Source organism: Neopsephotus bourkii, unplaced genomic scaffold (genome assembly GCF_033783945.1).
Source record: "Neopsephotus bourkii isolate Nb327-2 ecotype Australia unplaced genomic scaffold, CSIRO-AGI_Nbou_v1 NB_718, whole genome shotgun sequence".
In the NCBI taxonomy this organism is placed as follows: domain Eukaryota; kingdom Metazoa; phylum Chordata; class Aves; order Psittaciformes; family Psittacidae; genus Neopsephotus; species Neopsephotus bourkii.
In genome coordinates, this window is record NW_026901217.1 from 899,348 (window position 1) to 915,447 (window position 16,100).

At 42.8% G+C, this 16,100-nt stretch overlaps 1 protein-coding gene across 8 annotated transcripts in view; it reads left to right on the forward strand.

Annotated features, from left to right (window-relative positions):
* The first annotated feature begins 6,426 nt into the window (after positions 1 to 6,426).
* GAB1 (GRB2 associated binding protein 1) overlaps positions 6,427 to 16,100 on the forward strand; it is a 98,049-nt gene continuing 88,375 nt past the window's right edge. Inside the window, exon 1 of one of the 8 annotated variants that reach the window (XM_061354135.1) lies at positions 6,427 to 6,933. In XM_061354135.1, coding sequence (XP_061210119.1) covers positions 6,862 to 6,933 — 72 coding nt within the window. In that variant the 5' untranslated portion in view covers positions 6,427 to 6,861. The remainder of the gene's footprint in view (positions 6,934 to 16,100) is intronic. The other 7 variants (XM_061354128.1, XM_061354133.1, XM_061354132.1 and 4 more) reach the window with 7 other exon arrangements.

Sequence of the window (16,100 nt, forward strand, 5' to 3'; positions counted from 1 at the left end):
ACATTGACATCTGAGAATATAGTTGCTTTTCTCACTCACATGCTAAGGTTTCATCTTACCTAACTTTACATGTCACAGGCATGGCTGTCTACCTCTGAGCTAGTTGTCTAGACTCTTGCATTCAATGGAGATAAACAAGCACTCCAAGAACTCAATTCACCTAATCAATTTAGACATCTAGCTTTGGAAGAGATGAAATATGCCCTAGTCGCCTATATCTCGCCAGTGACTAAAAAGAAGGTGTAAGTAAGTAGCACATGTGCAAACCACCACACTGTAGGTGACTACAGGGAGATGAATCCCAGCCTAGATAACTGCACTGCTAACTGGCTTAATGAAGTAGGACTCCTCTTTGGCTGAGGCTGCAGGCAAGTGTTCAGACTACCCCTGAAACATCCCTTAACTCCAGCAGAAATGATTGTTTTAAAATGCTTGCATTTCTTATTCTTCCAGTAAAATAAAAGCTATGTGCTCATGTTTGCTGCCTCTTAGCCTTTACTTGCTCCCTGCTGTTCTACATTGCAATAAATTTAAGTTTTGGGAGGTGTTCAATATGTCTTCCACCTTGTGTTTTTGGAGGATAAGCCATGCTCAAGCCAAACTGCTTGGGTGATGCTTTCTTGACTATGCATGGCACTGGAGTATTGGTCTCTTATATGGCCATGTTGGTTTTTTTTGTTTTTTTTTTTTTCCTGGAAAACATGGTCATCTATACAGCAAATCTTGTTTCTATTCAAAACCAAACCAAACACGTCTGAACTATTAACTTTCCATTTTACTTAACTTGTGAAATGCTTCCTACAATAGAAAAAAGCCCATGCATTTTCAGTGCACGAGGCTAGGTGCAAAGGTATTGTCCTTATGGAGGGAAAATCTTGCTGATTAACTTTTGAACAGCATGGACCTGAGGATGTTTCTGCATGGCTGGCCAACCAGCCAGCCTGCTCCTTCTTCTTTGCCTCGTGTGGAAAGGAAAGGGAAATTCCCTTGCATGAAGTAAAGTAGTCAACTGATCCCCTGGCAAAAAGACAGAGGACAAACATTTACCAGTGAATTTCCATTCTAGAAGTGGGAATGAGAGTTTTCCACAAAAATCACAAAGGAAATCTCAATGTATTACACCAAAGCAGAACTAAAAACCAGTCCTTTTTTGGTACAAGTTCTACAGTGTACACATACCTTTATTTGACTACATCAGTATTAAAAGGAATAATAAAAAAGAGACAAGAGATAGCTTAAAACCCAGTAAACAACCCTAAAGTGTGTGGACATACAGTCATCTCATTTAATTATGTCTGTTTAGTATTACTTTCCTCAACCTCTTTGCCACATAATGTAAATAACTGCAGTCTGAAAGAAACAGTAGATAATGTCATCTATGAACTGACCAAAATAACCCTGTAGGTTAAATTTACCTGGGAGTAATTTCAAAATCAAAAGAGAAATGCCCGAGATGAAAACAGATGTCTAAATGCAGTTTTTTCAAGCTTAAAATTATCTGTCTTTTTGTACTGATTCATTGTTGCATAAATACCTAAAGATGTTTTGAGACATAGTTTGACATGCACATTCTTTTTACTAAGTATTTTTTTATTAGGTTATTTGAGTGTTAAGTCTTCTGTGTCATAATGAAGCACAAATTTTGTATACAAATATAAGCAAAGGGCACAGAAGAGTTTAAGGATTACTACCACTGACTGTGACTGCAATGTGAAGCTACAGAGGAATGCCCAGGTTTTCATACTATAATACAAAGTTGGGAACTGTACTGAGCACTACCTTATTATGGAAGCCCAGAATTTCTAAGCTATTTGCATGAGAAATTAGTGTCATTTATATTTTTAAAAACAAACCCATTTGAATTTAATCTCTTCTATCAGCTCCAGTTTCCTTTGTCAAGGTGGCTTGGCAAGCAAAAGCAAACCAGAAGCAAATGGGTTTCCATGTGACCTACTTTATCTGGTGAGATTTATAACTAGGCTACTCCAAAGTTTTGGAGAAGCCATTTAAACACTTTGGAACATACTCGCAAAAGAGCACAAAGTCAACAGCGGAATCGAGGCACCTTGCACATGCTAGTGGAAGGGAGGTGGTAGGTGAGACAAAACCACTGTCAGAAGAGCCTGAACACCAGCGCAGTGAGCCGGAAGGTGGCACAAGCACCGTGACCATGTGTGTAGTAGTCACGTAGCAGGGCACAGTATCTCCTGGCCAGTAAGAATGCATTTTAGTCAGCATTTTGGGTACTGCATAGTTGGTTTGGTATGCCCAGGAAATGGGTACTGTTTTGAATGGCACATTAGCCATGAGAGATTCAGAAATGGCAACATGCACAATGGTGTGGTACCTGGGTCTCAAGTGGTTCTGGTGCAGTAAGCAGCCAGTATGGATCCCTTCTGAGCTTCTGTAGCTGCTTTGCTCTGTACATCCTCATCTTGGCCACCAGCAGCTGCCAATAGCAAGCTCCTTTTTAAAAACAGGAGGGGAAAGAAACCTCAGTAGCCCAACTAGCTGCAAAACGACTGGGGGTAATTGATTGTTTCCTTGCTATCAGTAAAAAAATCCCCAAAGATGGTCTGAAGCAATGGAATATCATTTTAAAAATAAGGTAGCAATTCTTTATGAACACTGACTGTTTGCAAAGCAAAAGAGTGAGATTGTTCCCAGTGGGAACAATGAGACCTCTGCAGCTATTTAGGCCATGGCTAATACACTGGCAAGGCACAGAAAATCCTCTCCCCTCTAGGATTGTCTTTGTACAGAAATACAAAAGACCTCCATAGTGCAATAATTGAGCTCAAAGGATCTTTATCCTCTGGGCTTCCTGAGTAACAGCATGCTTGCACAGAAACAACCTGCCAGGATAAAGTGAGGGGAGAGGGTGGTTGTGTTCTGACATAGGGTTACAGTAATCTCGCAAGCAATGACTGCCCCTGGGGGTATTCAGTACTTCAAGCACAAGCCATACTGCAGGAGAATTTCAAAATGCCTAATGTTGTTTAAACTTCCAGAGCAAAACTGTAGCAGGCAAACTAGCTGAACCATTCATTCTTGGCAAAGGTCTTTGTGACTTTTATCCTAATTTCAGGAAATTATGCCCTAACCTAATTTAGCTGAGTGAGCTAAGGATTTTTCTAGTTGTGCCCATGAACATCTCTTCATAGACAATTTCACAGCTTTAAATATGCAGATGTTAAGAGTCAGACCTAAATATTGTGCTGCTTATGCATTTCATTAGTGTTTTTAATTGCTTTGGTTTACCCTAATACAGGGTATCTAAATTATGAACAGTGAAGCATTGCTGGTTATGCACAGAGAATTATGGTATTAATATTCTTGGGTTTATGGCTGTGGACTTACTTGGGAAGAGGGGGAGAGAGAGACACCTACATGCAGTCCTCCTCTGATTAGTGAAAGTGTCAGTGGAAGTGTGAATGGGTAACTCAAATGGTTGCTAGAAGAAAAGGAAATCCACTGCCACAACTAGAAAGGGAACAGTCCATCAGACAACATCCCAACTTGTCATTTGGAAATCTTTATTTTCTTCAATTATATTTTCTTCAATTCAGTAATCCAATAAATCATTTTTATGTCCAGTGTGGGGGCTTGCAATTAGGCTCAACAACAAGGGATGGTCTAAAAGGCAGGTTTTAGTACTTATTATTAATCACTTTTCTTGACATTAACTCCTTTTCTCTAACCTACAATTTATCACTATATGGCAGGAATGAAACCCACACACAGAATTTTGTCTCTGGATAGCTATTTTCAAGAAAATGAATTGACAGACAAACATATAACAAATATATGAAAACCAGTGCCAGACTCCAGGCTAACACTGTTTTCAATGTGTTTTAAAATACAAATGTAATGTTTTGAAATCTGACCTCAAGGACAATTTTGTATCTTCGGACCAGGTAATTTGTTTGGTTGTTACCTCCATAGGCTCTGCTTGAGCTAAAAGAGTCCCTCTAGACATTAGCCCTCAAGACATGGATTAATTAGGAGGATTGAAATGAACTGTTAGATCATCCTACAACACTCGAATGCGAATGGCATTTTTCGTAAGTTCCCACTGATTCTACATGTTCTTGCTCTGACGATATCAAATTGTTTCCAGGTTTATTAAGGAAACTGGAAAATTTTGTGGTCTTCTGTGACACTTGGATAATCTCAAATGTTGAGATTCTTAAACAACAGCATTAGTGGTTTAAACAGAAGAGGTATACTGAAACCCAGCTTGAAATCTAAACCTAACAGTACAATCTGAGTTCATGCTTATGAACTGCAGGCATCAAAACACTGTTTTACTCTTTCCAATAGACCCACTGAGGCAGCTGAAATGATGTGTAGAAAAATATGTAAGAATTGCTTGGATTCTAGGATTTGTGCACTTTTAATATTGATAAAGGCAAGCATTCATGGTTTTTTTCCTTTATTTTTTAACGTTTTTGGCAAAATGTCTCCTTATTTGATGATCTTTCTGTTAGTGCTTAATAGTGCTTTATCTGTCGCATTTATGAAAAGATTTATGGTGGAATCGATAGACTGATTTTAATACCTTTAGGCTTTCAGCTTTATTTTTTTCCCTGTTATCTCTGCAAATGCCCTCGTTAAGACGCTCCAAACGCTGCAACTTTTTAATGCTATATACCTTGATGAATCACAGCACCGCGGTGCTCCCTTCAACAACGACACACTAGGGGGACTATTTCTCTTCAGTGGAAGAGCACCGGTGCTAACAACCGCTACAACGATCCCGTGCCAGAAGCTTGCAGTTAAATAATCTGTAAAAACCAAAATAATAATAATAATAATAATAATAATAATAATAATAATAAAATTTATTTGGAGATGTATTTCTGGCATAGTGGAAGAGGCAGAGAGCAGAGATGTTGAATGATTTAGGTCTTTCCCTTTTAATTGACTAGTGGTTGGGATTGCCCTGCGTATCATTCTCCTTTTGTTTCGTTTTGTTTGGGTTTGGCTATTTATCTGATCGCAGACTGACCAGCAAGCCCTGCCTCGAGGAGCTCATCGCCCGGCTCTCAGCCAGGAGGGGAAGGGCGGATGAGGGAGGGCACCACCGTACACCCCCGGTTGTCAGCGGCTCTGCCGGCTGAGGGCAATCCCCGCCGCCGCCTCCCGGCAGCCGGACCCGATGCGGCGCTCCCTTCGCTCGGGAGAGGTGCAGCCGGCCCGGCACCGTCGGCTGCGGCTATTCCCCAGAGAAGAGCAGCCGGGGCCAGGCTCGCAGCCCACCGACACCCCATTTAATAATACCGCAGATCAATAAGCAGGCACGAGCAGACGAAACTTTATTATTTAGCAGTTTGTTTTTTTTTTCTGTAGGGAACAGTGCTGTGGAGGGGAGGGATTCGGGGCGAGGGGTGGGCGCTGGTAGTTCCAGAGGTTTAAAATTATTTCCACTTTCCACCCTAACGAGTCCATCCCGCCGTCACAGGCCGCCCCGTCATGGCACCCTCTGCATTAGGAAAACGCCGTCAAGCCCCATCCCGGGGTCTAGCTCGGGAAGGACGGAGGACGGCCCGCCGCTGGCTTTGCGCCTTTCCGCTCTCACACCCTGACTTTATAACTCTTTTTAGTGCTAAGGCAGTTTCAGATCAGGAGTTTACTTCTGCCGAGTTGCTTTTAACGCAGTTCTCACAGGGTTTTGAGGTCGGTTTTGGTGTCCGTCCCGTCCCCCCCCGCTTCCTCCGCGTCTGCAGAGAACGATTTTGCAGTGGGTTTCAAAGAATCACCATTTCAGCTGAGACTTTAATACCGGTTATTCAAACCAACACCCGCTTCCTCATCCCTCTGAAACGAACAAAAACCGACATCCATGCCGGGCGCGGGTCGGGGTCGGTCCCTCACCCCCTTTCTCTTCCCCAAACACCTCGGTCCGGCCATCCCTCCCCGCCCCGCGCCCCCTGATGACCGCGCCGCCGCAGTCCCCGCCGCCCGCCGACTACAGCTCCCAGGATCCCTCAGGGAGGCGCCGTCCCTTCCCTCCCCTCCCTTCTCCCTCCCGGCCCTTGTTGTTTGAAAAGGCTCCGGCGGAGTTTCAGGAGGAGCCGCCTCGCCGCGGCAGCTCTGCTCAGGGCGGCGCGGGGCCGACGTTGGGGGCGGGACGGGACGGGAGGCGCTGTGGGAAAAAGTAGGCTGGGGGACGGGGGGTGGACACGACGCCGCGAATACCAGGGTAAACCCCTCCCACGGTCGCCGGGAGCGAGAGAACCCGGCCCCGACCGCGGGGTGCGAGCCAGCCGCGGGTGTCCCCCGCCCCCCTCTCGGAGGTGAAGGCGAAAGAGGCAAGAGCGCTGGGCGATCCCCTCCTCCCGGCGCAGGGGGAGAAGGGAGCCCGAGGAGCTGCGGCGGCCGGCTCCGAGCTCGGCCCGGCCGTGGGGCAAGTGCAGGGGAGGGGAAGCCCCCCACGGCCCTTCCCCGGCGGGAGGGTCCCGACGGCGCGGGGGGCGGTGCCACTGACGCGGGGCGGTGGCTGGATCCTGCCCTGGGACGCTGGATCCGAAGTTGCGGTGGGGTGGCGGCTGCCGGTGTCGTCTCTCCCGATGTTCGTGTGACTCGGCGGCGGCAACAAGAAGGAGGAGGAGGAGGACAGGGAGACCCCCCCGCCTCAGTCCCGCTCGCCGCTCTTGCTCGTTGCTGTGCGTGAGAGACAGACACACTACACTTCTCCCCCGTCCGTCCCCTTCCCTCGCCCCGTAACCCTGGGAGGCCGGAGCGGGCGCGGTGCTGCCGCCGCGTCTCGGGGGTGTCTCGACTCGGCCCGGCCCGGGTGCTGCTACTGCCGCCTGAGGAGGAGGACCAGGACTGCCCCGGCGGGCAGACGGCCCAGCCATGAGCGGCGGGGAGGTGGTCTGCTCGGGCTGGCTCCGAAAGTCCCCACCGGAGAAGAAGCTGAAACGCTATGTGAGTGCCCTCTGCTACTCGCGGTCCCCCCCTCTCTTCCCCGGCGGGGCTCCCCGTTCGCTTCCCGCTCCCGCCCGGCCCGGCCTCCCCGCGCGGTCCCTCACGGCCGGGCCCGGCGGCGGCGCCGTGGACGAGCCGCCCTCCCGGCCGCCTCCCCTTTTATCCGGGACTGCTGTCCGCGGCGCTGCCCGGTCCTTTATTTCACTTTTGTTGCCCATTATTTTCTTTTCCTTCTCCCCCCCCCTTTCTCCTTTTTTCCCCTTCAGAAAAGGATCGCCGAGCGGTCAAGCTGTTTCTGCCTTTCTTTTATCGCCTTTCCCAGGGAGTCGGGAGAGAGAGGGGGGCGGAGTTTTTCCGTCTTCCCTTTGGATCCGGGCTCGGTATATATGTATTTTTAAACGTAAACACTTGCCGTCCCGGTGCTGGTGCCCGATGGAAGGGGAGGGCTCGGTGCGGCGGGCCCAGAGGCGCTGCTGGCGGGAGAGCTGCCGGAGCTGTTGGCCCGGAGCCGGTGGGAGCTGGGGATGCCCCTCGAGCCTTCCTCGTTGGGACTGGGGGGCTCTGCCCTTGCGACTGTAGTCCTCCGCATCGGTGAAAGGAGCTGGGGGGGGGGGGGATGTGGTGGAAAAGGGAGTTGCAGGAGTTGCGTTTTTGTTACTTGAAGTTCAGCCTACTGTTGCTCTGAAGTAAATATGTTGGCAGAGGCTGTAGCGGAGCTGACACTGAGTTCGCAAGGAAAATGGAGCGCATTTGCTGAGAGGGCAGATTTCGTGACAGGGCAGCGGCGGTGCTGGTGTGCGCCGGGGCTCTCCGGTGCCGGCGGAGACGCTGTTAAGTCACGTAGGAGGAATGGGTGATGCCAAGAGTCATCTCTGCAGAGCCCTTTCCCATGGGCACCCGGCTTCCTTCTCGGCATTTGTATCATTGAGACAAAATGCTGTGTTTGTTTTTTATTATTTTTCTTTAATCTTTATTTAGCCAGTTAGGTGGTATTTAAATACAAATGGCCTTTGCAGCTATCAGAATTTTTTTTTTTTTTAACTGCTAAACCTTCAGATTGATTTTAAAATCTGTGAATGTGGCTCTTAACGTGACCCTGTTAGCTTTCATCTGTTCACGGTTAACAGCCACTTAGAATCGTAGGATCGTAGAATAGTTAGGGTTGGAAAGGACCTTAATATCATCTAGTTCCAACTCTCTTGCCATGGGCCAGGATACTTCACACTAAACCACGTCACCCCAGGCTCTGTCCAACCTGGCCTTGAACACTGACAGGGATGGAGCATTCACAATTTCCCTGGGCAACCCATTCTGGTGCCTCACCACCCTTACAGTAAAGAACTTCTTCGTTATATCCAATCTAAACTTCCCCTGTTTAAGTTTTAACCCCTTGTCCTATCACTACAGTCCCTAATGAAAAGTCCCTCCCCAGCATGCTTATAGGCCCCCTTCAGATACTGAAGATACTTCTTGAAGAACTGTTGCTGCTATGTACATTTTTTTTAAATGCTAGGAAGTTGGTAAAATTATATTTTTCTAATTTTTTTTTTAATTAAAAATAACATTTGGGATAGCCTGTTCTCTGGTTCCTAATGGCAAAATTCCTGTTTGAAAGACACAGGCTTAAACTTGCAAAGAGAACGTCCTGATGGGTCATGGCAGGGCTGTGCTTGGACACAGACTGGTTTTTTCACCTATCCTCCATGTATGTGTGTATATTCACAGAATGCGTCTTTACCAGTATGTAGGAATTAAAAGCAGTATTAATGTTTTTAAAGTTTCAATAAATTTCCCTCTCAGACTCTAAATTAAATCATGTACAGTTATGCTGTCTGTTAATGGACCAAGTTGTAAGCATGAGTTTGCCCTCCTAAATTGATACTGTAAATCAGTCTCCAAATATGCTTGCTTTTTTCCATATAACTGCCCTTTCCAGTGTATTTATAGCTTCACTTCCATACTGGAATAACATCAGAACCTTTGAGGGGAAAACCCTGACTACAGTGTTGGTCATGGTTCCCTGTCCTTAAAAAGTAATTTGGTAATTTTCACTTGAAAGGGGTGCCTGCTTTTTGAGGAGACAGAGTTGGAGTTATAGTATGGCGAGTTTATATGAGCATAACTTGGTTTAGCATCTTCATGCGCTGTGCACCATAAAGCAGTAAGTTTAAATCTTGACCATTGTTTCAGACTGTTTTCTGCTTGTGTAAAAGATGCCATTTAAAGGAAGACTTAAGGTAAAATTCTTCCTGCTTGTCAGTGATACCTTATCAGTTGTAGTCTGAAGGTTCATGCTCACTTCAAAGACCTAAAAGCGACCTTGACATCATGATCGCCATCTTCAAGCAAACCAAAAGTTGACGTACTTAAGGCGATGAACTTTAACTGAGTGCACTGATTGATACGTTGGCTTATGCTCTCTGTAATTCTACGCTTAGGCACAGGCACAAAAGAGCTGTGTTTTTTAAAGCTGTATTTTATGCTGGTGATTTTTCAAGAGGCTGCAGCACCAGACGAAAAGATGGGAAAGTGATTTCAGTAGGAAACTGCTTTTCTGCCGTGCATACTTTTCACATATATATATATATATGGAAAATTGTAACTTCACGCTCTATTAGTTTTTGCATGGAAGTGTTGGGGCAAACCCAGGTTACCATCTGGGAAGGGAGATAAAAAGTCTGAGATTGCAGTTAAATATGGTTTCAGTTCTTAGGAGGGGTGAAAAGGAGCACTTTGAAGCTTGTACATAGACATATGTTTCACAGAGACTTCAATTTTTAGTTTGAAACAGTTGGACATGGTATTAAAGCTAGCTTTGCAATCATTTTGAAGCTAAAAAAAGAAGGAAGAAAAAAACCCAACCGTGTCCTGCAGGTGGAAAAATCTGATTTCCTTGAATATGTGCCTTAATGCCATGGATGTCTTTTCACCCCTTTAAAAGGATTCCCATTTTCATGTCTGGTTTATATGTTTCTCATACAGAAGTAACTTTCTGATAACCACTGGCACCTGTTGTTGATTCCCTGGAGCTGGTATTCAGAACAGTTTGTGTGTTAGACTGGTGGTTTCTGGGAAAAACACAAGAAACATCAGGTGTATGCTGGGCATTCAAGAGGCGGATGTGGAGTTAGTAAAGAAGGGAGCTGGGGCTAAATCCTGCTCGGGTCTCTGCAGCCTATGCTGTGGTTGCACAAGTACATGAAAGAACTTGTTTGTGCACAGGGATGGAGCACTGCTAAACTTCACAGCTTCTGCTACTCTCTGTGTTGATTTCTTCCTTCACTTCTGTTGCCTTCAATGTTGAAACATTCGTGCCCATCTAAAACCTGATGTACTTTTTCTGCTGTGGTTCTCCTTACTTTTAAAGATGTAATGTGCAAGCCCCCTTCTCCCTATCTGTCCTTTAAAAAGTGATAGTAAACCTTGGCTTTGTGTTTTTCTGTTATGTTGCAGTTCTGCTATGCATGTGCCAGTTAAAATAGCTGATTCTTTGTGGTAGCAGCATAGAGGATTTTTTTACTGCCATTATGCTAAGAAACCACCAGGTATTTAAACACAGCTGTCCGTACTAAAGCAAGGAAGAAAAGCTTGAGGGAATGGAACAAGCCTTCTAAATTCTCTGTTAGAACTACTGTCATTTGGGGGGTGGCCAGGGCTCAATATGGCAACTGGATGTGCTTAAAATCAGGCTTTTAACATTGATGGTTGGTTTATGGAACTGTTTGTAGAAAGTCTGCTGATGTAATACAGTAATTCTTAGTATTCTAGCATGTCCCACTTAGACTGAAATACTTTTTATTTGATAAAAGGTAAAACTTCATCACAAACATCTCTCATAAACTATATTGGGAAAGGAGGTTTGGGTAAGTTGGTTCAGTTTTCTTTTATATCTGATAGGCTTCCCTATACTTCTGAGAGGTTCATAAAATGATTTTGAAAGTAAATTAGGAAACCTTCTTTTGGATGTATTTACTGTGAAAAAACCTATGGTTGACTTTCCTATTGATTATGCATTTAAAACCCAAGTGTTTGAGAAGGAGAAATAGGCTTGATCTTCCCAGGACATAAAGAGCATTGATATAAAAGGTTGCATACAACATTCTCTTACTTATTCTAAATTTCTCAGTTGAAGACAGTGACTAGAAAAGTGCCAGACTATTAAGCTAGTTCTTGATATTTGAAATATACACTCAGACATACAGGTATAGAGGTAATAGAAATGGAAAATTTTACTGTAGTTTTGTTTGGCAGTTGCTCTTTGGCACTAATCACATAGGTGCTCTTCTGTCTTGAGTAATACGTGAACGTGCTAAGATATGTAATGGTGTTAAGAAATGTTTTATTCAGCAGAATGGTTGTAATCAGGTAGAAGCTGTAGTGCCTGACAAAAGCCTTTTCTTCTGGAAGGCACCTGTTTGCATTAAAGCTTTTTCCTTATTTTTTTATTTTTGCATCAGCCTAGTGAGCAAATTTAAGAAGCCAGTTGGTTTACAAAAAAAAAAAAAAAAAAATCCCAGAACAAGATGAGCTTGTTTGGCATCATTCAGTGTTGTCCCCGTAGAGCTGGGTCAAGTTAAGATAGATGAGTGTAATCAAGTAGCATTATGTGACATCTTAATATTCTGAGCTTTATTGTTAAGAATAAAGTTGTGCTCCTCCAGGAGCTGCTGAAGACCTTGAAGGAATTAGTGTTTGTGCAGAAACCTTTCCTTCTGGAAGGAAGTCTGTCCTTTCCCTTATGCTATGAATTGTTCAGGAACCAGTTTTTTGACTTTTTGGTATTTTTGAATGAAACCATGAATTCTAAAGCATGACTAAACATACTGGTTTTGTTGATTATAGAAGGAAGTTGTGTTGTCTTGTGTGCTGACTAAAGATGCTGAAATGATCTTGGGTATGAATTTGGGGGTATAACTACATCCTAAGCGTGTTGTTTGGGTGTAATGCTCACTTAAGCAGGATGGAACTAATCCTACAAGTATTTAGCATCTTTGACAGGACATTGCTAGCTGATGTTGACTTTGCTGCCAAAGCTCCAGTGCTGTCAGTGCTTGATCTATGGTATATGCTCTGAATTAACCACCAGTAGATGGTTTCAGAGGGTAAAAGCAGATGACAATATAAAACTGATTAAAAAGTCTGATGTACATGTATTAAGATAAGTATCTTCCACTAGTTATTCTAAGTTTCATGCAGTATACCACACTGATGTACACCGTTAATTTAAATGTTTCTGAGTTTAGATGGTTAGACAGTACCTGAACTGCTTGAATGCTTTTGTTCTTGGTGTAGATAGGAAAGCCAGAGTCTCAAGTAACAGAAATAGTCCTGTTCCTCTTGAAGTGTGGGTGACTACTAGGCATATAAAATGAGCCAGGTATTCTAAAGATGTTTCTTGGTGTAAACAATTCTTCTTAACAGCTATTAAGTAGTAATGCTTAATTTGGGACCATAATAGCTGAGAGATGAGGAAATAGTCAAATTCTGACTTTCTGATCTGGAAGATCATTTTCAGTTGGATGTATAGCAGCTTGTGGATAACCTTTCACTTTGCTTCTGTCTTTTGGTAGATGCGTTAATAAGATTTAGTACAGCTAATTGCAGGGGATTACAAGTCAAAAACTAATGAGGAGCAGGGGTAGGAAGTGGAAAAACAAATTAATGTCTCCTAGTTTCTTGATGTTGCATAGTGATTTCTACATTTATGTACGAAGTCTTGCAGCATTGAACATTCAGTATAAGCAACATATGTACTAACCAGAGGAAATAATGCAATACCATGAATTTAACTTCCAATTGTACACAGATGACCTTGTTTTGCATGCCTCTTACTCACAAGCCTTAGGTGGCTGTGTGAAATGCGAATTGGATATATTGAGAAATGAATGTTTTTATTGAACAGTTTAACTTAATGATTAAAAAAAAAAAATATACACGTTGGCTGTCAAAATGAGCATCAATTCTGGAAGCCTTTGGCTGACCACATCGCTCTTAAGAATGAATGAAAATAGAAGGGTTATCTCCCATCTTTTTTGGTATTCGACAGTCGCTTATTTGGAGAGAGAGGAAACTCTCATCAAACTTCTGAAATCTTGGAATGATGGTTTGGACACTTCAGAGGCAAGGATTTATTTTTTTTTTCTGTTTTTTTGGTCATGACTTTTGGATCAGATCATCAGAATCAAATGTAGTTTCATAGAGAAATTTAGAACACATTTCCCATTAAGTTTAGCTCATGGCTTTGACAAAAGTCTTTACAAAGAGTGAAAGGAACACCAGTGATTCAAAATATAGTGACTTTAAGGGAGAGTGTAATTTTATATATTGTGAATGGCTCTGGGTTGGGTATCTCGGACTACTTTAGTCTTGCTCTCACTTTTTTCTAGTCTAAAAATGGATGTCACTGAAATATATTGGGTGAAATATTTTCTTAAGGAGGGAAGTATAACTGATGAAGTGCAAATTTTGTTTTGACGTAGAGCAATTAAACACAAAGCAAAGATTTACCTCCTTGTTCTTTTTCATTGTAACTTCTTTTGTAGTGTTGCAGTGACAGACTTACTGAGGCTTTTTCAAACTGACCTTAAACTTTTCTGTGTTCCAATGACTAATCATTTTATTGCCAATGGAAGAAATTTCAACTGTTGTAATTTAATTTCAGTATTTCAGTTGCAGCAACAGACCTTATGTCATGCAAATTACTTGAGCAAGGCCCACAGAAAGGGATAATCTTGTCAAGGCAGGTATGTGTTGTGTACAAGTGAATATTGTTAGTCCAGTGTAATTTGATGCTGTTTTGGGGACTGTAATGTGACTTCAGCTCCTCATACATACAAACAAGTATTTCTAAGGCAGCACTACATTTTTCTGGTTTTGAGAGGTGTCCAGGGTGTCTGCTATCTCTAGACTGAAAGTATTGTTTATTCTCAATTCCCCCTTCATCAATCCTTGGTTAGGCTATCGCGGTTGTTCTTTTGTGAATTCTCTGGCTTGTTTACCTTAGGAAAAGTATTCATAGTTGTACAGGTAGTGTTAGCTTTGTAAATACTGCTTGGTGCAGTATGTTAGTTTTATTTTGGGGCTTTTTCAAAACAACAAAACCCAACGAACCTGGCTTCCAATAAAAGGTTACATAGTCTGGGTTTTGTGCTTGTGTTTGACCTTGATTCCAGCTGTTGACCAAAGTTTGGTTTCTCATGACTAACTTTTGGGGCTCTTTGGAACATACCACATCGCCTTTAGTTGTAAAAAGTAATCTTACATTATGTAGTATCTGACTCTCTCCTTAGCAGTATCCAGTTGGGAAATGTTTATGAGGTAACTTCTGTGAGATGAAAGCGATTAACTGTTGAACTTTTTTAACCTGCTTTATTTTGTTTTGTTTTAACTGAGAAGGAAGATATTTAATTGCATTTTATGCACCAAAATTATAACTTTAGGACTAAACTCTGAGGTTACACTGACACATTTTTCTTCCTTTTTTTTTTCCAGTAAATGGTGGTTAGTTAGGGTGAATGACAGCATGATAGATGTCTCTCTTGGAACTGGTGGTATAACAACATGTAATTAAAAAAGGTCAGGCAGTTATGTCCATATGGTTTGTGTATTATTACACATAATATCTGTTCATAATAATACAAATATTTTTGTGTAAAAGCATACCAGGAAAAAGAGGTGATATTTCTTCTAGGAGACTGTATCAAGTCAGTACACCAGCTTGTCTGAATATTGTATTCTGTATACTGACTTCTGGACAGCTGAGTTTAGGCCCCACATCAATAACTGAACTAAATGAAAAGGTTTTGCTTGTTCTTATTTTGTAAACCAATTTATTGGTGGAGTGATTTAAAAAAATATACATATATGTATATATGTGCTTTTTCAGGAGATGTGGTGGTTCTTTTCTCTAAGAATTTTTAGGAAGCCAGAAGAAAGCTTTGCCTTACCTGCTTTTAAAAAGGAGTTAATTTTTGGTTTTTGCCACACACTGGCTAGCTTAGGTGGGAAATCTTGATACGGTGCTATGTGCAGACAAGACCTGGCTGAGGATGGCGGTGGGGTATTGGGATGACCTTGCCTAGCAGAAGAAATGCAACCTTGTCTCTTAGCCTGTTTCCCACACAAGAGTTTTCCAGTCGGCTAGCTGATCACATGTGGGTTCTCCTGCTGCTTCATAAGTGAAAACAAAGCCAGATAAACCCTTCATGGCAGTGGTGATAGTGGCTGTCACATACTAAATCTGCTTCCCCACCCACTTTCCAGCACAGCCAGCCTTGGGGCAGGGTGATGGCAGATCTGCTGCCTGCCTTCCTTGGGGGTAAGCCTGTCTCCACCCCAGGAGGAATGTGATGGGTTTCAGTGGTGCAGGCCAGGATGTTCCTCCCTCTGGGGTTACAGCTAGTGCCAGGTTCTTCAGTATTTCTGTCTGAAAATAAAAAAAACATCACAGAAATAGACTATTTTTTTTTTTTAAATATTGTCTGGGGCTTGGGATTTAAAAAATAAACCTTTTGTAGGTGTTTATTGCTGACAGTAGGAGTTCACAGGGTTAGATTTGGGGTATGAAATAAGAATACAGGAAGCTATTCAAACACAGTTAATACCCCTGCCTTCAAATAGTCCTTTGATGCAATCAACACATAAGAATTACAGTCCATTTGGTAGAGTTATTAAAAGGGTAAATGCACACATGATATCAAATGAAAAAATGGATTTTAAGTTTCAAAATGGAGTGATACCCTTTTATAAAAAAGAAGCAGTTCTGAAAATAATGTGTCAGTTTGTCATTTTACCTTTGTATGAAGAATAACTGCACTGAATCACATAATGTGCTAGACAAATGCTCCCGTTCACACTTAATGCATGCTTCTTTTACAGTTTTCTGGCATTTGTATTTCCATATAGATTCTTAAGGAGGATCAGGTGTAGCAGTGAAGCTGTGCCTGGTTTTGGGACAGTGCAGGGAGGACTGATTCTTCAGAAGGACTGCCTTTTGAAACTTTCCGTGTAGAGCATGTGAGCAATCATTTATCTTGATGAACTCCAAAATCCATATACAGAATCTAGCAAACATTCATGCCTTTTTTTTTCCTTTTTTTTTTTCCCCTCTAAAATTCATGTTGAAATACATATAGGAAGTCTGCCCCTTCCCAGCACACAATGAAAAT